Source organism: Dermacentor silvarum, chromosome 6, assembly GCF_013339745.2.
Source record: "Dermacentor silvarum isolate Dsil-2018 chromosome 6, BIME_Dsil_1.4, whole genome shotgun sequence".
NCBI lineage: Eukaryota > Metazoa > Arthropoda > Arachnida > Ixodida > Ixodidae > Dermacentor > Dermacentor silvarum.
The window spans coordinates 28,628,524-28,655,123 of NC_051159.1; the positions used below are offsets into that span (position 1 = coordinate 28,628,524).

The following is a 26,600-nucleotide window of genomic DNA, read 5'->3' on the forward strand; positions in this document are numbered from 1 at the left end:
TATTCTAGCACACACTAGTGCCGACGTCTCAGCCACGCGGATAAAATGGCAGTGAACCCTTCTCCTCTATTTTCTAGTCACATGTTGACCTTGCACGCTGCGGCATCAGCGCAGAGGGAAGCAGCGGCGGAGGCACAGTCGGGCCAACGAAACTGCAACGCCCGCAAACGCTCGCTTCCCGATAACGGCAGAAAACGAAACTTCTGGGGGCGGCTAAAATAAGCTGGCGCCAGCACGGCGGCGGGCGCGCACGGAGTCGAAGGTGAGAGAGCTACGAGGGAGTTGAGAGGGAGGGCGAGGGGAGCCACCGAAGCGGCGGAGTTGACGCGGCCAAATCCGCTTCCCTGCCGCCCTCCTCCCTCACCGTACCTTCGACGGTCTCCGCGCGCACCCGTGGGCCGGCGCCGCCCGCTCGCTCCCTGAAGCTTTGTTTTCTGTCGTTATCAGGAAGTGACCGTTAGCCGGCGTGGGCAATTTTGTGGCCCGCGCTTGCTATGCGCTTGCGCGCCGCGATATTTCACGACTCGCACAGTTCGTGCATCGTGCTATGGTGCACGAATACTTCAAAAATACGTCCTTTTAATTCGAACAAATTTTCGGGCCCCTTCAAGTTCGAATTATCGAGATTCGACAGTAGTTTTAATTGTGGTTCGATGATACAAATTTCGGCTAATACGAATATTTTTCGTGACCCCGTGAGATTCGTATCATCGAGCTTTTACTGTATTTGTTTGTTTTCTTGATACCCTCGATAATTTGGCCATTCGGTAAATTGACATTTTTTTTTGGTACCGCGAAATCAAAATTAACGAGGTTCTAATTAGTGGTAGAATGCACAGATTGTGTACTCTTCAGGTATGCCCTTAAGCTGCCATTCTTATCTAGGCAATCATCATCATCATCCTATATTTATGTCCACTGCAGGACGAAGGCTTCTCCCTGCGATCTTGTCTTGGCAATCACATCTGGTCAAATACATTTTTATAAGTCTGGAGAATTTCTTTTCATGATTGCGACCCCTATGACAATTTGGCCCAGATAAATGTACACACCTGAAGTGGCTTTTGATCACACGTTTTTGTTACCTGGCCAGGCTGCTAGTGAACATCAATCAAGTCTTTTGCCTGTTAATCCATAACCTTAGACCTTGCTGATTAATATCATCAATCTTTCCTACTTCTCTCATGAAGAATCATGGCGGCTGTGGACCCACTGTAGATAGCACTCAAGCATTCATGAGTAATTACAGTTCATTAGGCATATCCTGCCAAGGTCAAATTATTGGAGGTCAACTGCAACCTGAGTGGCAATTTTCCCTGCAAGCTTTTGAACAGGACAATCACGAGCTGCAACTCGCGTGCGCTTCTCTAGTAACAGGCACAGTAGTAAGACATGGTTGCCAGGATTGTGCTCACCATTGTCTCGAAGAACGGTGGGCACTTAATGTATGTCGAATTGCAGTCCCATGGGTAGAGGAAGGACTTGGGTGCATCCAAGGTCTGCCAGTGTTTGCTGCCAGTCTGCAACAAAGGGAGTTCAAAAGGGCAATGAAAAAGGCTAGAGTTGGTGGCATACTTTTTTCTGGCACTAAGTAGTACGAGAAGATTTGGACAGGAAAACATGGACAAACAAATGGTGTGCAACCTTACAACTGGTTTATCAGTGTCAAGTGACATCTATATACTGTCAGGGAGGAAGTGCGCACGTCACGTTTCGAACAAGTGCAACTCTTTATTCTCTCCCCTCGGCCTCCCCACTGCTCCGTGTTGGTGATGATGATGTCGCTCCGTCTGATGGCGCCATCTCTCGGCGTTGCGGTTGTTTCTCCACCACACAGTCATTAGAAGTCTCCCTCCCCGTAGAATGTGAACCCGTGCAGGTATGTCCAGTCGGAGGTTCATAATACGCTGTCAGCTGGTCAGCATGGGCTATCCCGCGACAGCACCCTGTCGTTGGATCTGTCAGCAGGAAGTCATATGCACCGACATTCTTTGTAATCCTATAAGGACCTGAACATTGTGGTGCGAGCTTCCACGAGATGCCTGTTGCTGCATTACTTAAAGTATGGCTGTCCAGGAAAACAAGGTCGCCTGGTTTCAGGGTAACTGGCCACCTGTGATGGTCGTAATATGCCTTTTGTTTCGCCTGAGCGGCAGTTTGTTGTCTGTGAGTAAATTGAAAGGCCTGGGCAAGGCACTGGCGAACTTCTTTGGAAAAGCCATGGTATGCCGCGGCAGGCAGTTCAACGTTGTCCTTGGTGCCAGGTGGTTACCATGGAGTGCGCAGCTCTGGGCCATAACACAGGAAGGCAGGTGTGTACCCTGCCATAACACTCTGCGGTGCGGAGAGCAAAGGCAATTTCGGGGATGTGAGAGTCCCACTCCCTGTGGTTTGTGCAGTAGGCCCGGAGGCATTCCTTAACTGTACCATTATGACATCCTACCATCTGTCCAGCGGGCGGTAAAGCACGGTATGGTGGTCTTTTATGCCCCATTGCTTCAGGAGGCCCTTCCAAAGTGTACTGACAAATGGGCGCCCGCTGTCGCTGGAAATTCATGCCGACAAAAGACTTGCCACTATTTGGCTGGTAGCGGCTCTTAGAGGAAACAATTCAATGAACTTTGTGAATTTGTCAACCACCACAAGCAGGTACTGGTGGTGAGTGGTAACGGTTCAATGACATCTACACTAAGTTCCTCCACCGGTGCAGTGGCCCACTGGCTGCTCATAAGGCCCGCTGGCTTTTGTCGATTTGCCTTGGAGCGCTGGCAAACTTTGCAGCATCTGACACATCTGCTCGCATACCCAGACAAATCAAGTGAGAAGAAACACGCGGCAATGTCTTGAAAAAACCCACATGTGCACTGGTGGGGTGGTCATGCACCATTATCAGCACCAGAGTCCGTAAGCACGCTGGTAGTCAAGGCACCTTTTGGTTTCTTCTGTGCTGAACGAGCAACCCAGAAGATTCCAGTTCTGTTGAAGCAGCCAAGTCCTTAATTAGGCATGATTGTGGGTCGTTCTCTTGGAGCGTTTCACTTTGCATGACACTTTTCAGCTTGGCGAACAGTGGATCACGGCCTTGCTCCTCAATCAGGCGTTCTATATTGTTTAGGATAGTGACACCATCTGTCATAGACAGAGGGGCAACTGTCTCGAACGTAGTGTGTTGCTCGGGCTCTTGAACGGTAATTGGGAACAGCGTTTCAGGTAGAGTCTGGCTTGGGTTGTCAGGACAGTTCAAGGGGGCTCTGCTAAGGGCATCTGGATAGAACGGCAAAACGTATGGCTCATTACAGAAATAGCGGCGCCGGTGTCCGCAAGCGCAAGAGTTCGTACACCATCAACAAGCACTTCAATAACATTGGCGGGGGACAAGCGAGGACTTAGACAGATTGACGACGGCGCAGCTCGTGCCTCAGAAGCTGCGGTAGTCAGTTTTCCGCCTCACCAGTATTGTACCGGCGACGCATAGGTGAAAGAGAACGGCGGCGCGGTGAGGGGGACTGACGAGCAGCAAAAGGTTGGGCATCGGAAGTGGGCTGGTGATCACGGGCGCATGTTGCAGGCTCTCGTTCTGGCTGCATGCGATAGGGAGGTCGAAAGGAGTAGTCTGGATATCTCGGCGTACTCGTGGTCGCCGCGAAGTGTCGGCGACAGAAGTGCGCAACGTGACCCGGAATTCCACAAGCATAGCAGATTGGGCGGTTGTCTGCAGTGCGCCAAGGATTTGCATACTGTGGCTGCGCCCTGAAAAGCGCCGTCGCTGGTGGTCGAATTGGTGGTTGAGGGGTCAGCACTAGTTGAGGACGTGGCTTCATGACGGCATCTGCATACGTCAGAGGCGCGGCAACAGGAGTCGGAGGAGCAGCAGACGGCACCACAAATGATAGCGGCGCGGTGACACCAGTCGGCTGAAAGGCAGACGGCAAAGCCTCGGTGACCTGCTCCTGTATCACCTGTCGGATGGTTGGAGTCAGACAGGGCGTAGGCACTTGCGTGGTCGGAAAAAATGAAAGCTGTCGAGCAACTTCCTCACGCACAAGCTCCTTAATCTGTGACAGGAGCGCCATGTGGTCGCTGCCGATGGTCAACGCAGCGAGGGAATCGTCTGTTGACGTCTGCCGCCGAGCTAGGACGTGCTGCTTACATAGTTCGTCGAAGCTCTGGCACAAGGTCACGAGTTCAGATACAGTACGTGGGTCCTTGGCCAGCAACATCTGAAAGGCGTCGTCTATGCCTTTCATGGTGTGCTTTATCCTGTCTTGCTCAATCATAGAAGGATTCACGCGCTTGCACAAGTCAATGACGTCTTCAATATAGCTCGTGAAGTTCTCGCCCTGCTGCTGCGCACGTCCGCATAGACACTGTTCAGCGCGAAGCTTGCGCACTGCGGGGCAACCGAACACTTCTGCGAAGCTCGTCTTGAAAGTCGTCCAATTGGCGAAGTCTGACTCATGGTTACGAAACCAGAGGTTTGCGATGTTTGTTAGGTAGAACAGGACGCTGCGTAGTTTTGTAGTGTCGTCCCACTTGTTGTGCGCGCTCACCCTTTCAAACGACGTTAGCCAATCTTCTACGTCATGGTCATTGGTGCCGCTAAAGAAAGCGGAATCGCGCTGACGCAGCGCGCTTGACACGATGATCGATGGAGCTTGGGCCGCGTCTTTCTGGGTGGCGTCATCAGGCATTTTCGGAGCAGTGGCGGGCAACGTCCGGCTTTGGAGTTTCAGGTTTGAAGAGGGTACCCAGCGCCTCCACCACTTTGATAAGGAGATTTACTGACGGCAAGCGACAGGCGAAAAACCAGTATACAGTCGCCAGAGAGCAACGGTCTTGGCGCCAAAAGCTCGTGATCTGCGCCCACGCCCTACATCTATGAGAGCGCCCCACTACTGCTTGCTCCCTGTTCTTCTTATCACTACAAAATAAATAACTAGGAGTGTAAAAAAATAAAAAATAAAAAAATGCCGAATTCGTCTGTCCATTCTTTTTTGTCCGAGTCTTTTTGTACTACATAGCACAAGAATAAAGTATGAACAGAGGAGGCAAGCGCAAAAAAATGCACTGGTCTCTCTTCACACCGTCAGCACAAACACAAATGATCAACCTTTAATAAAGCTGCTGCATGATATCAGGATGTCTTTATGTGTACGTGCGAGAATTGCTCCGAGCCTTTCATATCTGCAGCAATCCCTGTGTTCCTATCAGTGAAACCATGATTAATTTGCAGTAAGCAATGCTGGATTTTTGGACAGCTGATATAAACAACTTGTGGGACCAAGATTATCAGTAGAACCCCCTCTAATACATTTTCCATGGGAGTGCGAGAAAAAAAGTAATACCCGAGAAACATATTATGTGAACACGCTTTTAAAATCTTGTGAACATGCTGTTAAATATTAAAACGAAGACACTATGCATGGCTGAGCTTCTAAAGGATTTATAGTCGCTGACAGCTAACAAGAAATTGATGGGGACCACCTAAAATTTTGAATAATTCAGTTTGAAATCTGGAATTTGGCAGAGAATGAGTGACTCAACATTGTATTTGCCTTGTAATGTTGGAATAAATATTTTGACTTTGACTTATTCCACAAGTGGCCGAAAAAAGTGGACAGTAACACCCTTGTTAATTCGGAAAATCGGATTATTTCAATTCATGCTCAGGTCCTATTAGGCATAAGCATTATCTAATGCAATTAGGGGTGTGTGAATACCGAACAGTATATTTCGAATCAAATCAAGAAAAAAAAATGTGGAATACTGAATCAAATATCGAATACAGTCAATGTCCGATAAAAAAGACACAAATATACGCTTTTTACTGCTCCCAAGGGCTCAAATCACCACAGGCACGTCCGAAACAGCTGATAGCCTGCCAGCAGACTTATTAGGCGTATCGTAGCTCATACTGCGATAGGAGACGGCGGGTGCACGGGTGTGTCCTGTGACAATTTTCCCTTCCCACTCTTGGCATGCTTCACTGCAATACTTCCCATATGCTTCACCGCGTAACACTGCTGTGTAAAGGCGAAGCTGACCGGCGTTATGCAACGTGCCGTGCTTTCCGAGCTTCGAAGGCATTCGCAAAGAATACAAAGGTAGAGTCCGCGCCATTGCTAACAGCGGCGAATTGTTTTAATGAAATACACGGCACCAAACAGCAAGAAGCTTGGTGGCAAACGTCGAAGTAGCTAGGCCTAACGTTGCGGCCCCGGTATGGTGTATGGCAAACATGGCAGCCGTGAATACAAACTTTTTTTGCAAGCAGCACTCGTGCGTTTCCCGACGGGAACACCATAGCAGACAATGCTCGCAGAGGAGAGTGCTTTGTGTGCATGCTGTCACCAATCTCACCAATCACCCCGTTATACAGCACTATGGTGTGCGATTGATGCTCACGCAATTTTATGTAGAAATTGCAACTGTGCAGATCCTGCTTAAATTGCCAATGCCTGACAAATAAATTTGCATGTTTGTACCCCTCATCTGTATACGCTGAACGGTTACCAACTAGGGCATGACGTACCACCAACAGCAATACACAGTAGAACCCCGCTGATACGTTTTTCACGGGACTGCAAAAAAAACAAAAAAAACGTAAGAGCCGGGAGCCAGGAAAAATTGAGAAATGGGAGTAGTGTTGAACAGCACACAATATTATTTTAATTCTTACGCGTGAAAAAAAGGCGCAGTTTTGCCCGACAGCTGAAGTATCGATTGCGATAGCAAATTAGTAGACAGCCTATGCAAAGTAAGAATAGTTTTATCGTCTGTATAAACTTGTAAACATTCACTTATTAACTATATTAACAAGCATGGTGTCAGCTCCCACAGGCAAACATGAACACATCACACTCGATAAGCGCGGACACGTGCTGTCAAACGCTGGCGTGAGGAATTTAAGTGCCGCTGCAAAAGCGAGCGAAGTGACCTTCGTGCTGTTGTCTATCGCTTCAATGCAAATGCTTTCAAGAGACGGCCTGCGCGACCGCGCGCCGCCGCACAGTACGCAGCTGATGCCAGAGCACAACGCTGCCCGCTATCCCTCCCTTCTTGCTCGCTTGCCGGTGCCTCGAGCACAACGGAAGAAGGCGCGCTTCCTCCCTGCTTTTCTTTCTTTCCCGTGCGAGATTTAGACGCAGTTGTCGGCTCCCCTCGCACGCTTTCACTCGCATATACAGCATATGGCACGCGGCGATGGCGTTATTGCCCCTTGGACTTTATACGGAACATCTATAAGCCAAAACCAATTTTAGGGCTGCAACGTGTCATAGACACTATCTTCAGATAGCAAATACGGATCTCAAGGGCCATACTTTTGCTGGCAGAAACCGAAAATACGTCATAAGTGTCGCCCCCGGCACTTTGGGCGGCCAATGCCATCGCCAAACAACCAAGCCAAGTGACATGAAAAGTCAAAATGGCCGCTCCGGCCGGCGCGGGGTGGCAGTTCGCAATGTATGATGCTAGAATAGTCCCTCAGTTGCAACGTAACAGTGGGGTTACCAATGCATTGGATTCTTTGGGAGCTGTGCCGGGACCAGCCGAAAACGACATAACAGCCGGGAAAACGCAGCACTCGGGAACGTAACAGCGGGGTTCTACTGTATCAATGAAAAGTGTTTGAAACTCTGGTCTTCTGGAGTTGAAGGAAAAGATTGCATTTTTCAGGCATACGCTTACCTCCACCCTGGAGTACACCTCCTTGAACATCCGTGGCAGCACATGCTCACTCTCCACTGCCTGCAGACACACGTGTTGCCACACATCACATACAAAAGACAACCGTTGTGCATGTTCACATGAGAGTAGGACAATTGGCCCCGAATGTTCATAGCACATCACAAGCACAGAGGTTGCACTAGCCTGACAACTTGCCTTTTTTGTTATGACAAACATGCACATACAGAAAAGGAACATCAGCGCTTTTCATTCTTGAAACCACGGTGTGATGATGGTTGGAAAGTTGGGTGGCCGAAATATAAAATAAGGAAATTACGCTTTTAGTGTAAATTCATTCCTTTCTTAATAGAAAGTGTTACCTCAGAAGATCCCACCTAATCTATGGAAGCAGAAAAATAGTTTGATTTGGTGTCCATTGAGCAAATTTCGAAATTTGTTGCATTTAAAAGAAAAGTCTACTGACTGTTAGGTGCAGATTTTTTATTTAGGCAATTAATTTATTTAGAACATTTCTGGGACTTGGAACATTGAAAAAAGCATGACATATACAACAACCACTCAGCAAGAAAAAGAGTAACATACCTCTGCTAACTGCATTATTGGGATGTAACATGGTCACACTGTTCCGAATAATACCAAAAATTTGTGAATAGTACTTTTGCAGAATTTGATTAAACAATTCAATAATTTTACGTGAGCTGTAACATTAAAGTAACATCAAGCTGTTTGAAGCTGACATTAGTCAGCTTCAGACAATCTCACATATGGGTTATTGAATTGTAAACTCTGTTCTCAATTCTTTTTTTTAACCTGATATTCAGCAATTTCTGCAGCAATATGGACTTCCAAGTCAGAATCTTGCTTTTAACAGCCTCTATTAAAGGGCCCCTCTCACCCGGCCCCACGGCAAACTGCGGTTATACACTGGGAGTTGCAAGGTGCTGCGCCTAGGGAGCGTTTCACCAAAAGAATTTTTCGAATAGGTTCATTATTTATTTATTTACAGATAGTATCGGTCCAATTCGGGACCAAGATAGGAGTGGTAGGATACATACAAAATACCTAATTTACTAGTGTAAGGTTCGCACTCCCACTTCGGAATGTGAAAATTTTGAAAGAAAGTTTCACTAATTGTCAAGCGCATACTCGCGTGCTGGTTAATTCCTGCAAGCTGCTACAAGATGGCCCAAGTCAGTGTCCGAAAAATCGGTCGGTGACTGTATATGCATTCATAGTCAGCCGCCATTGGTTGCATTTATTGGCAGAGCAGTCTGAGTGCAGTTCGAGCGTTCAATGAGTAACCTGGCTACTCACTGAACCCCCCAAAAATTTAGGAAAAAAAAGTGCTAGCCTTAAAATAGTAAATAAAGTATACAAATGAGTCACCATTGACATGGCACCATCCCAATAAAGTAAGAAATCATGTAAAAAATAACTATTTATTTAGGTGTTATGGATAGAATTAATTATTCTTAAATGACACAATAACAACGAATACACAAAACATACCAATGCCTCCTTTACTAGATGCCCGCCGCGTCGCTCGCTTTCCCATTTGGGCGGCAGTTCCCTTAGTTCTGCATAAATTTCGTGAGGCGGCGGCCGGATACTTCCGCCGGCGTGTCGATAACGCCTGCCGCTTCCGAGACGGTAACAGATGTCATGGTAATCTCAGAGGCTGCAGCACGTGATCTAGGTTGCACACGTGTGCCACAAGCGGCGCTAGTTGCCTTCTTGCGGAGATGTGAAAAGGGAGAGGGCACAGAACTGGGTTTATCGGACTACGCAGCAGGCATCTAGTAAAGGAGGCATTGAACATACATACAAAGTACACAAATCACTCTCAATAAACATGGCAACAAATCAATAGGCAACAAAGTTGCAAACGATAATTCCTTAGTTGGGAGCTACAAACCAGAATAATATTCAGTGCCACATTACCATTATCTCATACAAAGGCACCAGTTATACAATAGTGCAGATAAAGTGTGCATGAAAAATAAATTACTGAATGTTAGCTTTTGTTAAAAACACATTCGATAACCAAGGAGGAGAACCCTCTCTGCTGTGGCTACATGCTCTGGACGTTGGTTCCAGTCACTTGCTGATCTAAGGAAAAAAGGAATACCTCAAGCAGTATTCTGAAAATCTAGATAGAAGAAATTCACTGTTCAGTTACCATGCTGCCAGGAGATGTGCTTCACTGTCAACTCTGCTCCTCTGCCTCAAACACAGCATCCACACCTTCCCTGCCTGCTCCCACCTGAAGGACTGCATTATGTTCAGGCACGCCTAATTTTGTTTTTCTTCTCTTCCTTTTTTTTTTGCTGCACGGTACATTTTCAGAGGTGGCATTGAGTGATTAACTAAAATCATGTGCCACGGTTGGTGACTTTTCAAGCAGTGCACCTTGCGTAGAGGCATCTGTGTGGGTGTGTGACATTGACTCTCTTGCTTGAAGCGTGGCCCGCTGGAGAGAAAGGGTGCGTGGCCTGCTGTTTAAAATTTGAAACGTTTTCGCACGATGCTGCCATTCATATTTTGCAGACATGATTGGCACTGCATAATCTACGAGCCACGCCTGTTTGTTTACAATGCCTAGACCTGGAGAGTGGGCCATTAAACACAACTTCATTCAGGTCATGGCAGCAATTGTCCAATAAGAGTATTTCTGCATTTCCCATTATCTTCTTTTCTTTCTGGGGTTTTACGTGCCAAAACCAGTTCCAATTATGAGGCACATGGTAGTAGAGGGCTCCGGATTAATTTTGACCACCTGGGGTTCTTTAACGTGCACTTAGCGTGCAACGTGCACTTTAATGCTCAGCAGCCTTAGCTGACTGAGCCACCATGGCGGGTGCATTTCACATTATCACATTTGGGAAATAGAAGTTGGTCCAAAGCTAAAGCTTCCTCATGCCGTGCCCTTAAAAAAGTATGCAAATTACCACATTTTCACAATATTATGTATGAAGCTTTGTGAAGCCACTGGCTTGCGGAAGTGTTATGCACTTTCATATAAAGTTTCATATAAATTTTTTGTGTTTTTATTTGAAAAGAAAAACACGTGCATCATGTTTTTAAAAATTTTTGCTTAATGTTGTGCTTTATTGATATATTACCTCCATCAAATTTTGTGATGGTTGAGGCCGGAAGTGTATTTCTCGTTCACTCGTCATGCAGCCCAATGCAGAAGCGAAAAAATGTTTTAGGCACGGTACACTTTTTTTGCAAGACAAATTTCTTGTATGCATGTGATGCAGCATTCACACTGTTTGAACTGACCTGAATCTCTTCCCGTGAAGGCCAGATGTCCCTCAGGTGAACAGGCTTGCCATCCGGACTGTGCCCTGTGCATTGCCACCATAAGTCGCCAATTAGCAGTAAAATTAAGGGGCCCGATACAGTCCATGAAACTTTTTTTGTCATGGCACGCCATTGCACTGCATTAGGCACTAGTCTACAACCATCCTGCCAGTGAAACGTTTCACTGCTAACCTTCCAGCAAGAGATCGTTGGGCACACAATAACAGTTGGCATTCATTCACACAATAACAGAGCCATTGCATTCATTTTCAATGTTTTTTCTTACGTGGAAGCTTTACCTCGAGGCCACCTGAGGTTTACCAATTCAGATACTGGAGAAATTCAGAAATGCTCTCATCAGACAAGCACTGAATTGACTTGAATGATATGCACCAAAGAAAGTTCTATTTTACCTACAGTCGGAAGCAGAATTGTGATTTGGGGAGCAAGCCCTCGCGGTAACGCAATCAACTGCAATGCTGCACTGGTGTGTCATGGTGTCCTGGATTTTGACAGTTTGGTCAAGGTTAGTTAATTGATTATCAGGGAAGGACTACATTGCATTTCAACTGAACAAAAAGCTCTGTCTAGAAGGTATCGAAAATGTTTCATGCGCCAAACCAACCGAAGCATGAGAAATTACTTTTGGAAATTGTGACTCACACTTATGTACCCAATCTCAGGTGCCAGCAAAAAATTAAAAAGTTGCACCTTTTATTTCTCTAGTAATGACGTTTTCCTGCTCAGTTAAGGAAAACAGTTTGGAAAGAACGTTTCGCTAGTCAACACTAAGTTGGTGCTCCTGATGCAGTATTGCTGTGGACTGTACCAAAAGGTATGAGAAATCATGCAAAATGCTACATTTTTGAGTTAGTAATGCATTGAAAGAAAAAAGAGAAAGACGGCGGCACGGGACAGCGAAAAGGTGGCGGGTTCGGGCGGACAGGTACACACGCAGCGAAGGCATTTGCTGATCGACCAGGATCCGGGCTGCGTGGTTGCTGGTGACTGTCTGCGTGCGACTTCAGCGTAGGTCAGAGGAGCAAAAACAGGCAGATGCTGGAAGGTGGTTGGTAGCGTCTCAGAAATTTGCTCCTCTATGGCCTGTCGTAGCGTCGGAGCAAGCCCCTGCGCTGAGGCCGGGACGCAGGGAACAAGGGACAATTGCCGTGCCACTTCCTCTCGAACGAACTGCTGGATCTGCTGCCATAACATTGTGGTGTCAGTAGAAACGGCGCCTACAGTGAATGATGACATGTCGGCCAGGTCATAACTCGGGAGTCGTGTAGAAATGCGCCGTTTCCGCAACTCATCCTAGCTCTGACAGTACTGAACCACGTCTGCGAGAGTTTGGGAATTTCTAGCAATCAGCATTTGGAAAGCGTCATCCTCGATCCCCTTCATGATGTGTGATTTTATCAGCTTCGGACATAGCAGGGTTGATGCGACGGCAGAGGCCCACAATATCCTCGATGTAGGACGTGAAGTTCTCGCCGGATTGCTGGGCGCGACCGCGTATGCGTTGTTCCTCGCGGAGCTTGCGAACAGCTGGGACGGCCGAAGACTTCCGCGAAGCTCGTTTTAAAGGATGCCCAACTGGCAATATGAGCTTCGTGGTTGTGGAACCACAGCTGTGCTACGCCCGCCAGGTAAAAGTTGACGTTGCTGAGCTTGTCGCCGTCATCCCACTTATTGTGGGCGCTTACCCGCTCATACGAAGTGAGCCAGTCCTCGACGTCATGCTCGTTGGTGCCGTTGAAAATGACAGGGTCTCGCTGTTGGGGTACACCGGAGCAGGCGACCACCGGTGGTGTGGGAGCACCTTGCTGGGGCACGTCGTCAGGCATTGCCAAGGCTGGGGGTAGAGTCCGGGTACGGAGTTCCAGGATGAAATGGGAACCAGCAAGCTCCACCAATTGATAGTACGCAATTAATGGTAGATACGCTCGGCGTTTATATGAATGCGCCGAAACAGGCAATGGCCAAAACGGAGTGAGCGCGAGCACCAACAACAAACGTCTTATTCTTCGTCTTCTGCTGGTGCCCATATTGCTCACTACAAAATAAATAAAACAGATCTCTCTTCCTGAACGGCCTTCATTTGCTTGCAGGAGGGACTCTAGAATATGTGGCTATATTTACCACATTGTCACCATAACCTCACAGTCCGTTCAAATTGAATTACATAATCTGTATTGTTTATCGATGTTACTCGATTTTATTTATTTATTTTGTTATTTATACAGTTTTTACCTCCTGTGGCGTTGCACTGCTGAGCTCGAGTGTGCGGGTTTGATTCAGGCCACAGCGGCCACATTCTGATAAAGGCAAAATTCAAAAATGTCCAAGTATTGTATTTACATGCATAATCGTCGCACCTTTCTTCATGGAAAATTGATGTGATGTTGGGGGGTGCGATAATTACACTGGGAAAACTTCCCGGTAGAGCATTCCAAGTGCTAATTGAAAAAATGAAAATAAGTTGGCAGTAAATTGGGACTTTCCCTGTCAGAAATTGTAAGCCTCAACAATATATTACAGTAAAACCTGATTTAATTCGGAAAATGGGTTAATTCGGACTCATCCTCTGGTCCCGGCAAGAGTATGCATTATTCAATGCAATCAAACTCGTTATTTCAGACTTATTCGGCCGCACATCGGTTAATTCAGACAACTTTCGGAGCTCGGCGAGCGAGGAGTGCCGCAAATGTGCGACGCAAAAGAGCAAGAATGGAGCTAGCGTCCAAGTGAAACGAAGCGGCGGAGTCCGCATCACCATAGTCATCAGCTGAAATCGTACGGCAATGACAGCAATGCTGGAACGCTTCGTGCCTATTTGTGTCTTTAAAGCCTGTATTCCTGTGTTTACCGCTGCGCATAACACCAAGTTGGCCGCGGGCTTTCGTAATTGCGTAGTCGTCATCCACGATTGCGTCGATAGCGGCCGCGGTTTTCTCCACAGTGACTGCGGCGAACAGGAGTTTTGTTTTTACTCGCTACACGGGTCGGCCACGTGCCTAAAAATCTGCTTAGTCGCCATCTATGATCGCATTGATAGCCACCGCGGTTTCATCGTCAGTTGTTGCAGCGAATGGTAGTTTCGTTCAGACACGGTGCGTCTGTCGGGCGTGTGCCTTCAGCACCGCAAGGTCGCCATTCATAATCGCGTCGATAGCGGCCACGGTTTTCTCCGCAGCAGTTGTGGCAAACAGTCGTTTCATTTTGACTTGGTGCAAAGCTGTCGAGGTTGAAGAGCGTCGCCTACATCACGATAGTACAAAGCGCGTCGCAAATGAAGGTGCGCACCGCGGCCGTGCTGCGAAGAAAGTCGCGAGGCCTCGATCGCCGCTGCGAGAGCCAATGAGTCACGAAATGGGAATTTCAGCTTCCGCTCTGCGTTTGTGCAAAATAGCTCCCCCCCCCCCCCCCCCCCCCCCACACACAGGAGTTGCTCACTCAATCAGTAAATAAAAGCGCGTTGACGTAGAAACCCTTTGCTTATTGTTTTCTCGATACCCTCGATAATTCGACATACGCTTAATTCGGACATTTTTTTTCGGTCCCGTGAAAACCGAATGAACAAGGTAGTACTTCCAAACAGCACCTAACTTTGCAATAAGAGCACAACTTCTACGCAAGCAAAGGCCCTTTAGTATTTGCAGGCACTAGCTACACCTAGGGTCACGAAACGGATAAATAAAGTGACTCGGGCCCTACCTATTCAGAGTCAGTGTCAACAATGACGTCAGACACAGTGGCACATACCCAGTGCTGCAAGTCGGCGTCAAAGTGTTTCCTCAAACAGCGACGCTTACCCAGTCCCACGTCTACAGTAACCCATGTTGGCGTGATAGAGCATGACAGAGTGGCACGTATGTACACATTGCCACCTACTCGGCATTCCAAGTTGGTCCTATGGCTGGTTTCGAGCCTTCTCACCTCAGCAAAGTAGCCTGATGCGCTAACCATTCGACCACGAACTACTTGGTGATCCAGGTAGGCGGGAAAACGGTTAGATACAAACATAGACACATATGAACATACATAAATAGATAGATGAAAGTGCTTGAAAGTGGCCGAAGTACCCTAAGAATACCCCTAACACACTATGCAACCAACCAGTGACGCTTCGCTTAAGTTGTGATAAAGGAGGCTTTGAAATGTCCTTTTGTTTACACATTTACTTGGCCGGCTTGGCCGGTGACTGCACTAAAAGTGTTCAAGTGTCAGTGTTGCCAGGTTTGGCTATTTATAGCCAAATTGGGTTACAGGAAAAAAATTTTGGCGTCGACTTGGACGAGTTGGCTATGTGGCTATATTTGGCCTACTGCAAATCTGCGACTTGGCTTTGTTTGGGCTATAAGTGGCGCCCTAATCCACGCTCCATAGGTGGCTCTGATCGGGTAGAAGCAAATCTCGAAGGCTATGTTTTAGCTGGCTGAGTCAGCCACGTGGCTGTGCGTGTGAGTGGGCACGAAATGACCCCCCTTCTCTCTCGGCGCCGTTGTCCGAGCCGGAAGCTTTGATCTTTGATGCGCTTAAACTTACACCCCGCTTGACCGTTATGCAACCGATCCCCGGGCATCGGGATGAACCTGTGAGTAATGTGTTTTTCACAGTACACTGTACTAACATGGCTATGCTCAGGAAGGGAGAGCAATATCATAGGGTCAGGGCCATCGGGCGATCGTGGCACCGACAAGAAAGAAGGGAAGCACTGGTGGGTGACACGCTTCAGTGTGTTCATGGCCAAGTCTTCTGGGTGAAGTATCGCGCCGGGCACAGCTTTCGACCTACTCCACGTTTCTCATGCGAAGCTTTACTGCCATTTTCCTTCTCCTGCTAGATGAATTTTTGTTCGTGCTTACATTCGAGATTCATTTCGATAGGTTGGACGTAAGATCGGATCCTCCTCAGAGAGGAGAATCCAAACATGGTGAAGTGGGCCAAGTATGCGAGAACGTATAAAAAAGAATGGGAGCAAGACCCCGAGCCAAAGGTGGGTTCTGATGCTTTTACTTCTAGCTGGTCTGCCCATATCGTCACGGATGCAGATACTCATTCTGCTAATATCGAAACATGTTTGCCAGATGACATCAGTGCACCACGTCACATGAACTTCATCCACCGTGTTAGCTTAGCTTGTGAGGTGCCGTGCTGCTGGCTTGAGGACGCGGGTTTGATTCCTGGCCACGGCGGCCGCATTTCAATCAAGGCGAAATGCAGGAACACCCGTGTACTTAGATTTAAGTGTACGTTAAAGAACGCGATATGGCCAAAATTATTCCGGAGTCCCCCACTGCGTCGTGCCTCCCAATCATATCGTGGTTTTGGCACGTGAAACCCCAGCAATTATTAGAGAGTTTTAGAATAGGGGCCTTAAACGTTTTTGGGCCCCAAAGAAATAGCGTCGAAGCCACTGCGCATGCGCAAGACGCAAACTGTGTTTGAGTTTTGCGTTGGGCGCGCTATTTCATCAATTTCGCGGGAACTCCAAAAGCTTTCATCAACAAACATGGCGGCGCCCATCAAAGTGACGGCTCTAACCCAGCACCAAACTGGGCTCGATTCGTGGTAGAGTGCAGTCCAGTTATAATGATACCACATATAACGATATACTGGTTATAACGATGAGTCGACTTAAGAGTATCAACTTGTGCATTAGGGCTATGAGAAAAAAAAAAGAAAAACATGTAACGATATGTTAATTCACCGTATATTGGATATAACGATCGAAATTTTGCTTCTGAGCGGCGTTTTTCATGCAGAATAATCGTGAAACTTGCGTTTTAACCGAGACAGGGTGAAAAGTTTGCCTACGGGAGTTCGTATCTGCCACCATTACCGCGCAGAGCATCCCGCCCGCGTGTCGATTGCGAAAGCAGCGGACAGCATCGCAAGTTGGCTCAGCGTGCACAAGATGGTGCCAGCTGCTTCGCGTCTGTACAGAGGCTCCCTACGCGTCTGCGTTTTATACGTTGCCAGCGGTTCTGCAAGCGTCCATAGAAGAGGAGGGGGAAAAAAAAGGAAAAAAAAAAGAGAGAAAGCGATAAGCGAGCTGCGCCTGCGTTCCCTTTCTCTCTCTCTCTCTCTCGGCGAGTGCGGGAATGCGCTGTGAAAGCAGTGGGAGGTGCGGGGTGCGCCGACCAAGCGCAAAGCTGTGTGGCTTGAGACGAAGCTGCAAATTTTAATTTTGCAGACTTGAAGTACGAGCTCGCGCAGTCGATGATATCGAACTATGGTGATATCGCGCAGTCGATGTTGGCCGAACTATGGGAGCACGTCGCTACAGGACGATGAAACAGGTGGTGCTTGGACGGCGGAGTTTCCCAGTGCAGATAGTGCTGCCTCGTTCTTCGAAGACATCTCTGACGCGGTGATCGTTGTCGCGACAGACGGCGGCATTGTGCGACGTAGGTGATGACAGCAACAGCAGGGACGACGAGATTAGCAATGGCCCATCTTTGACATCGACCACGATGTTCAAGCAGAGTGCACTGCCGTCGATCGAGTACACTCATTGATTTCATGCACGCTAAATTATAGCCGCGAGTGTTAGCGCAGCAGCTGAACGCGATGCACACAGCGGATGTGAACCCGAAACTTCTGCGAAAGCAAGTGCAGATCTCTATTTCAGCGCGCCTAACGATTGAAATGCTATTTAGAAGTATAAATAAACGTTTTATTTTTCACAGCCTACTCTCTAAAACGTAGATTTTTTATCGCAAGTGGCACATTCGGTTTTGGGACTACAAATTTAAGTATATCCGGCTTTCTTTCTTTTTTTTTTAACGGTAGTCCAGATATAGTGATGATCGGTTATAATGATCGGATTTTTCGTTCTTCTTGATATTGTTATAAGTGGACTGCACTGTAACGTGTGAAGTTCAAAAGCTAGAAGTGATTGCGGTTACTGCTTTCTCTCAACTAACATGTGTAACTGAAGATTGATTCATTAGACACCGCTAATTCCGAATTCAATTGTCGATTTCATGGCTCGTAGGTCTAACACGGATTGACTTGGCTGGGTGAAGGTACGTAAAGTTGGTTACTCAAAACTAAGCGCAGCAAGTTGCTTGCTGCTAATAGAATAAGTTCTAAATTGTAATTAAATGCGAAATCATGATAATCTAAATTACTCTTCTTATCATAAAATGGTATATATTTTATTTTAATATTTATAACAGCTTTTCTTTGACGCCGTAGTGCCACTGCAAGCGCAATACGCTATCCGCATACGCGAATAGCGCATTCACTCCTACATGCCCTAATGCTAACACCTGCAAAGCTCTTTGGGGCCCCAAACTTTGGGGGCTCCTATTGTAAATCTTTATTAGCACATAAACATGATTTGCTTTTTGACAGTAACCGGCTTTCACAGCATAACCACTGTTATCAATTTGTTGTTTACCTTTGCTCTTTGTGCGCCATCACAGCTTTTACCATTTCGAGCGAGTTACGTTCGAGACGTGCTCGTCGCCGAAAACGACTGCGCGCTTTTTACACTGGTGTGGCGTTTTGCGCCACAGTAAGCTTTAAAGCTTCGTTTACAACGATTCAAACAGTGAGTGGCATCTGTTGTCTGACACTTTATTTTAACGCATGTTCTTGCCGTGCTAGAGACCTAAGATGACGGCCATGTTGATGTAAATGGACAGTACATATAGAGCATGTACCAGCTAAGCCTGGCCAAGCTAATTGAAAAAAAAAAAAAAGAGAAAACAAGTTAGGACGATGAGACAAATAACACAAGATATCATAGCACGAAAGACTTGTTTTAGCTCATAAAAAAGAGAAGCCGTGAGCATGTCGCAGATCGCTGGACAGCTGAACTACTACGCCGTAGGCAGAGGATCGATGATGCTAAACATTATTTTGCGTTCACGACACCTAAAAAGCAGAGTTCGTAGTTCATATTACTGTAAATAACTAAAAAATAATTACTTAGTACTATCTGTTATAAAACAAAAGCACTTATTTCGCCCTCTGCAGTGATTCGCTGAGCTTCTAGGCCCAACCAAAAAGTGTTCTGTGCAAGCATGATGTCGCTGGTGGTGATGTAAAGGGCTGACCGTATCGGCGGCACGGACATTTTGTTACGACGGTTTGTGCAAAAAAGGATTGCCGTAGTCAAATGTGAAAATCTATACACAAATACAACTGCAAATAAAAATGGCTATATTTGGCTACGAAGTTTTGTGCACTTTTTTTGTGTTTGGCTACATATGGGCTACAACTTCTCTAGTTTTTGGCTACGCCGCCTCGTCGGACCTGGCAGCACTGCCATAAACCACATTTGAGTTGTACATGCCTCCAGTGAAAACATGGGTGATAGCATTGCTATAGCAATCTCAGTGGCAGGCCATACATACCAAGGGGCTCCTTGTTGAGGTCAATGTCAACGGTGCCCGCAATGGCATACGCTACCACCAGGAGAGGGGAGGCCAGGTAGTTGGCTCGCGTGTTTGGGTGCACGCGGCCCTCGAAGTTGCGGTTTCCAGAAAGGATGCCCACTGCCACCAGGTCGCCCTGCACCCACACACAGGGTTGTCAATACACGACAGCACAGAGGGATAAGCGCTTCCAGTCCTGAATGTACTCACTAGACTCTGCGTCTTAAAAAACAGTCACCTAGCTCAAAATTGGTTTCATAGTGCATGCCCAATGTAAACATCAAATGCCTTCTGAATGTCATGCATGCGACATGCCAATGATGCTATTTCTTTGTACCCTCTATTCTTAATTGCTCTAATAATTTAAACACAGACTACGCAGAACCACCTCCGGAAATGTGCTGTGCAGGACGCAAACAAGTGAGACAGAAAAATTGTGGTAGAGATCATGACCAAAGGGAGGGCCCTCCAGCACGCATCAGAAGACAAAAGGGCATGTGCTGCAGAAAGAGGGTAGCAGGCTATTTCATTTGCTTCTATCTCTTCAGGAATGTAAACTTTTTCCTGAATATTATTGGACTAGAATGCTTTCTCAATTGCCCTTTGCAACTCCTAGTGTATAACCAAAATTTCCGACAGAGCCTGGTAAGTACCCTTTAAATGGGCCCCACAACACTTCTGAAAGAAGTCGTAAAATGTACTTGCACTTAAATGGCAATATTTTAACAACATTTTGCAGAAAGAAGTATTGAATGCATTCTGCAGGAGAAGAGTTATTGGCAATCAAATATCTCCCCCTCGTTCGGTCTTTGATTTGAAGATTGGTCTGTTCTGCCAGGACATAAAGTGATGGCTACTGTCTTCTGGTATTTCTTTCAGAAGGGGTTGACCATCGCCAAATACTATGCTGCCCTGATTTACCGCTTCCAGACGTTACAACGGCCAGCCAAGACAGCAACACTGTGCGAACAAGGAGAGCAACGCTTTGCGCAAGCGCGGCTATATATGCGTTCCCATGTCATCAATAAACGCTTCTTCTTGTCATGACCACTGTGTGCATTACGCTCGATACATGGTGTCAGAAGTGTAGCTCGCTTACGGGACCATGACTGACCTACGCCCGCCTGAGCCATGCAAGTGGGCGACAATGCAGCGGCGTCCTGACCATGGGCCAGAGTTGGTACAGATCTTTTTCAACATGCCGGAAAGCATTTTTTGGTTGTCTATGACGCCTACTCTAATTTTCCAGAAGTCGAGCACCTGAAGGAGACCTCTGCAACAACTGTCATTCATAAACTACGTCAGATCTTTGCAAGGCATGGAGTACCACTAGAAGTTTGCAGTGATGGCGGCCCGCAGTTTGCGTCAAAAGAGTTTAAAGATTTTGCGGCTCGTTATGACTTTGTGCATACGATTTCAAGTCCACGTTTTCCCAGGTCCAAGGGACTCGCTGAGAAGGGCGTACAAGTGGTCAAGCGGCTTCTGGGCAAGACTGAGACTAAAATAGAGGACTTATATTTGGGCCTTCTCAACTACAGGGCGTGTCCTCCCGAAGATGGCCGATCACCATCGGAACTGCTAATGGGACGAAGTTTAAGAACGCGACTTCCAGATTTTTCAGCGTCATCCTCAGGTCTCGTCCAAAAACATGTTCAAGCAAGGACCGCAGGAAGACCACTAGCTCCACTACAGAAGGGAGACGTTGTCCGAATCCTCAGAAATGGTAGATGGGAAATCAAAATGCAAGTCCAAGATCTCGTGGCCCCGAGGTCATACACCGCTCTGACTGAGGATGGCCGGATTTTCCGTCGAAATAGACAGCACCTTCACAAAACACCAGAAGCGTTCTATCGAACCATCCATTACTAGGTGGACAACTGCGACGACGCCACCGATTCATCTCCGAGCGCAGTCACACAGCAACGGCAAGAACCTCCACAGGCCACACAGGACCGACCACCAGCAGGCACACCAGGCGTGCCCAACATTCCAGATTCACTGCGACGGTCTACCAGACCGCGAAGACCCCCGACCGCCTGGCCTACACGCACGGGTTCCAGCAGACTGAAACAGCCTAGGAGTGTCGACTGCTACGCATCAATGTTGAGTGCTTTCCATGCTTTCAGTGCTATCTGTGTTTTCATTCCTCAAAGAAAGGAGGATGCAATGGCCAGCCAAGACAGCAACACTGTGCGCAAGCGCAGCTATATATGCGTTCCCGTATCATCAATAAACGCTTCTTCTCGTCGTGACCACTGTGCATTACGCTCGATACAGATGTCATCAAGGCTAGATGATGTGGTATGCCTTTCAAAGGGGTCATTTGCCTTGACACCAGACTTCTGCAGCGATGGCTACCATTCTTTCGTGCAGATTTTATGTTTTAACATCCGTTGCATTTCTGGATCTTGCACTGTCCCTTTCACCTCTTCAAGGTGAAGAAGGAACTCTCTGGGCCCCACTTTTCCATTGATGATGAAGTAACTCAAGCCACAGCCCTCTCTCTAGAAGGCACCCTTCCTTTCCCCCTTTCACTGTTTCCGCTTTCCAGCGAAGCCGATAACGAATGATGTGTCCTACTTCGTGGCCAAGGTGGTCGCGGGTGCGTGTACCGCCTTAGGCCATTAAGCACTACACGACAACCACGTATCATCCACAGGCCAACCCGGGAGAGCGAATTAACCAGAACATCAAGCCATTGCACACAGCCTTTACCAGGCAACACAAGTATTGGGATGTCTATCTTAACGAGATAGGTTCTCCTTGCAATCCACAGTGAACCATTCGACGGGGTAAATGCCCGCTTTCCTCAACTTCAAGAGACAACTGCCAAACCCCATGGACCACGTACTGTGGACCAGCCGTGCCACAAAAATGGCCTTTCTGGCTACGTGGTGAAACTGCGCTCACGGATGGACAGGCCAGGCAGTTGACCTGGCCCGTTCTAACCTGGAAAAAGCGCAAGCTGGACAGAAGGCTTAATATAATCAGTCTGATTGGCACGTGCACTATGGTGTTGGCGATGTCGTCCTCAGATGCAACCATGTATTGAGCGATTCTGCCAAAGGCTTCTCTGCCTCCCTGTTTGCAAAATGGCCGGGCGTGTACCGAGTTGAGGCCAAAATGTCACCTCTGGCCGACTCCCAAGGGAGACCAGTCGGTGGTGGAGTTCATGTCTCGGACTGACCGTGTCACGGTTCATGTCTCAATGCCTGGAATCAGTGCAAAAAAAGAAAATGCCTCAAGCAGCGACCCATCAGACAGCTTTGGATATGCACAAAGAATACGCAGCCGCAACGCACATTTTCACAGATGGCTCTACAACTCCACATCGCTGATCGTATTGACTTTTTGTGCCCTCTACAGGGCAACGATTCTCATTTCATCTTGAGCAAGCGACATCATATACATCAGCAGTGCTATATGGCATTAAGAAGGCCCTTGTATATGTACTTAAACAGCAGCCGCCAAAGACATGGGTGATATTCACGGATTCAAAAGCAGCCCTACAAAGTATATGGAACAGGCACAAGCGATGTAATAACCAACCTGCAGCATTTGACACTGCCTATCTTCACCACAAGGCTAAGATTGCTGGGAATTGCATCACGTTCCAGTGGATACCTGGCCATGCCGGTATTTCGGGAAACGAAAAAGCGGATAAAGCTGCCCAAAATGGACTCCAATACAGAAATTTCAAAAGAATATTTTTTAACAAAGCCGATGCTTCAAACATGGCAAACAAAATATGCCTATAAATAGATGACCGCCTCTAGAATACGCTGCTTCACCAAGATAACTTTCTCAGTTATATTGACCCAAAAGTGAGATTGAAAATTCCATGGCCACTTCCTCGACATTTAAGACATTGTACTATTATTGTCTTTGATTGAACGTGGCATACACGAACAATTATCTGTACTGCATAGGGCGTACCACTAATCTCTACTGTGACAACTATGGCAGTTTAGAGACAGTGAAGCACATACTACTTGAATGCTCCGCGTACCGCGACAAGAGACAATTTTTGAGAAACAAATGGACATGACTTGCCACATTCCATTAACGTTACCCAGAATCTTAGGTTCAATGCCCGGCCCTTCAAAACAGCGGCAGGATTTGGATTTGTTTTTCAAATACCTGTCAGAAACTGGTCTAATCGGAAAGCTTTAAAGATTCAGCCTTTCATATAGAAAAGCCTAAATTTACCTGCCATCTCACCTGTAAATATTAGTATCAGGTCTGCTTGTGCATTTCATATTTATTTTTATTCTCTTTTTTTTTTTGCACTCTCCTTTGGAATCTTTTAATCCCATTCCCCCTCCCTATACAGAGCAGCATGCCAGCGGTTATATACTCGCCGGCAAAAATCTCTGCTTTTCTAATAAACAGCCTCTCTCTCTCTTCACCTAACCCCCCAACTTGTGCGTTGTGTTAACTAGTTCTCTGGAAACCACCACTCCAGGGACAACACGGCTAGCATGCCGGAGCTAATTTCTTGCACAAACAGTGTTTTTCGTTCCTGGCGTCGTGTCACCGTGCGAGCATATGTCACCACGACGTGTCCTGAGTGGCCTCCTTAGTGGCGGCCGCCGGACGCCCTCTACACCTTAGCTCTCTTCTGCCGAGTGCTTTATTGCCGCGGCAGAAGCTAAAAGGTCCGCAACGAGTTGGTTACGTAGGACCTTTACCCGGTTAGCCCTAGTGCAGTGGGCGCACATACTCGATCACTCTTGCGGTGAGCCTTTGCCTGTAAGCGCCATGACTTTCGCACTGTGTTGTATCGCAGGCTGATAAACCCATGTTTGTTGGCGATCTCATTCTGAAGCCTTCTCTGCGCTGTGTCAGAGAGTCAATGAATCCTGTCATAGTGCCTTTGTGCGTTGCGGAGTAGAGGAGCGTGGTGTCCTTTCCTGACCGTCGCTCATAGGGTTAGCTTTGTGCCAGCCATTCTCCACAATTTGCAATAATACATACTACCTTCTTTTGCAGCTTATATAACCAACTTATGTTTGAATACAGCGTGACACCTCATACTAAATGATACTACATAACATTCCCATACACGGCTGCTATTGGCCAACAGCTGACATCAATCAAGAAGGGTGTTTGTATCAGTGCACTTCTTCCTACTGTTACTGTGCATATTATACTAAACAGGCTGAAGTAAGCAAAAATCTGCTTTCGAATTGCGATAATAATTACGTTATGTCTGGAAGAATGCCAACTATTGCCTGCTGATGCTCAGGCATGGCAGCCCATGTAGAAATTTTGGCCACCCTGCTTATCGATGTCGTAGCCATCGGGTCTTGATAATTTCGATGATATTTGAACACTCAACTAAGCCTCGAACCATGTGAAACTTAAGTCCCTGAAACGGTTCGAACAAATTTTGCAAACACGTAAGGTACAGCTACAGTAAAACATTTGCGCCACAATTTAAGTGAAGCGTCTCATATTAAGAGAGCTACAGATGATTACAAGTTACCCTCCTCCATAGCCATACTTTTTCTCCTCAACTCGTTCGCTGAGTGACTGGGGCTAAGCTTCGTCTTCACTGGCTCTGTGTCATGATGTGACGTCATGTGGTCTGCTTCCAGTTCTCTTGAAGGCAGCACGCGAAGCCTCTCTAACCTCTCCGCTAGCCACCTGGCCGTCGATTCCTCGTGAGAGCTACCCAAGCAGCGTGCATTGCAAGCGTTCTGTCGCAGCGTCGAGCATGTCGGGTGTTCCAGTAACCGCAGGCGAACTGGGCATTTTGACGGATGGGTGGAGGCGTAAACTAAAGCACCTTCATACTACTACCGTTGTGATTCAGGAGCTTTAACGAAGACGTACGTGAGCGGCCTCATCGGCCCATGGCCCAGCCACCTGGTGGCGCAGAGCTTAACCAGCCAAACACAGAACTAATATTGCTGTAAACAAGTATAAAACATTTTAAACATTCAAAAAGATGTGTTCACGATTACGCTGCTGCCAAAAATTTAAACCAGCAGCAAAGTAGACTACACTTCGTTGCTGCTATATTAGCTCAGTGCCACCAGGTGGCTGCATTGTGCAGGTCGTTCACATTCGTGCCTCCGCTCATCCCGTACAATGTCCAGTTCACTTGCGCTTGCATTTACCCGAATACCAGACACGGTAAACTTAATTGTGGTAGTAATCCTTCGGGGTGAAGCGACGGCTGCAAACGGGTAGATGCTGGTGCTGACTGGATACCGATAGCCCGATGCGCTGCAGCCACTATGGTCGTATGTTGCCTTGCAGAAGGACACCATGTTGCATCTTGACATGTCGCCGATCGCTAGATTTGCGGTATATAACGTAACAAGGGTGAACCATGGTGCTTGCGAAAAGAAAGCTTGAAAAAAAAAAACAAACTCGAGACCAACACGGAGCACACAGCTCACGTAAACATGGAGAGCATTGTAACATAAGCAGAGAGTTGCTGTGTGTAGTGTGAGTCAGCGCAGTGATAAGTTGCCGTTGTGTATTCTCTTTCTGTTACTTTATAGAAACAAATTAACCAACATTTCAACTATTCAGAACAACATTTGTTCCCCGTAATTTTTGAAAAATTATTGATGACACGACCTGGGTAGCCAATCGGATAGCTTGCCCGACTGACATCAGATGGGCCACACGCCTCAATTGGGGTGGGGCGGCTGGGAACTCAGAAGAGCGGCGCCGCTGCGGTCGGTAGCAATGCACATTTTTAAAGCCTTATAATAAATTACACGCCTTACGCAGAGTGTTTAAATGTGTCACTGAATGATCAGTAGGACGTACCCTAACGACTCAGTAAGTTTGTACAAAATCATGTAAATCATTTCAGGGTCCCTTTAAAAGGTCAGACCACACACACGCTTGCCAGCGCGCGCTCCCTCCTGGCCGCTCCTGGTTAGACGCCTCGGCAGCCTTCGCCTCATACTGAGCTAGTGAGAGCGCTTCAAAATGTGCAAGTTGGATGTGACTACTAAGCTGGTGCAGGACAACGCCAGTCCGCACCACATAGCACGGCCAGACTGGAGCATATGTGCACAAGTGCACACTCAAGCCCTGTTGCGCGCAATGCAAATGCTGCATGTAGCTGCAGTCTGCTATATAGCATAGACGCCCAACAGCCACAGGGTGCCGTGACGATTCTGCTGGCAGAGCGCACTGCAGCTCGCTGAGAACTGCGTTTGGCACGTTGTAAGCGGCGAAATTGGA

The 26,600-nt window shown here is 47.2% G+C and overlaps 1 protein-coding gene across 4 annotated transcripts in view; it reads right to left on the reverse strand.

The window, feature by feature from the left end:
* LOC119455352 (cytoplasmic aconitate hydratase-like) overlaps nt 1-26,600 on the reverse strand; it is a 607,544-nt gene that overhangs the window by 33,119 nt on the left and 547,825 nt on the right. For all 4 annotated transcript variants that reach the window (XM_049668715.1, XM_049668714.1, XM_037716735.2 and 1 more), the window contains 4 exons: nt 19,368-19,524; nt 10,975-11,039; nt 7,690-7,749; nt 1,416-1,520 (listed from right to left, as the gene is read on the reverse strand). In XM_049668715.1, the coding sequence (XP_049524672.1) occupies nt 1,416-1,520; nt 7,690-7,749; nt 10,975-11,039; nt 19,368-19,524 (387 nt within the window). The remainder of the gene's footprint in view (nt 1-1,415; nt 1,521-7,689; nt 7,750-10,974; nt 11,040-19,367; nt 19,525-26,600) is intronic.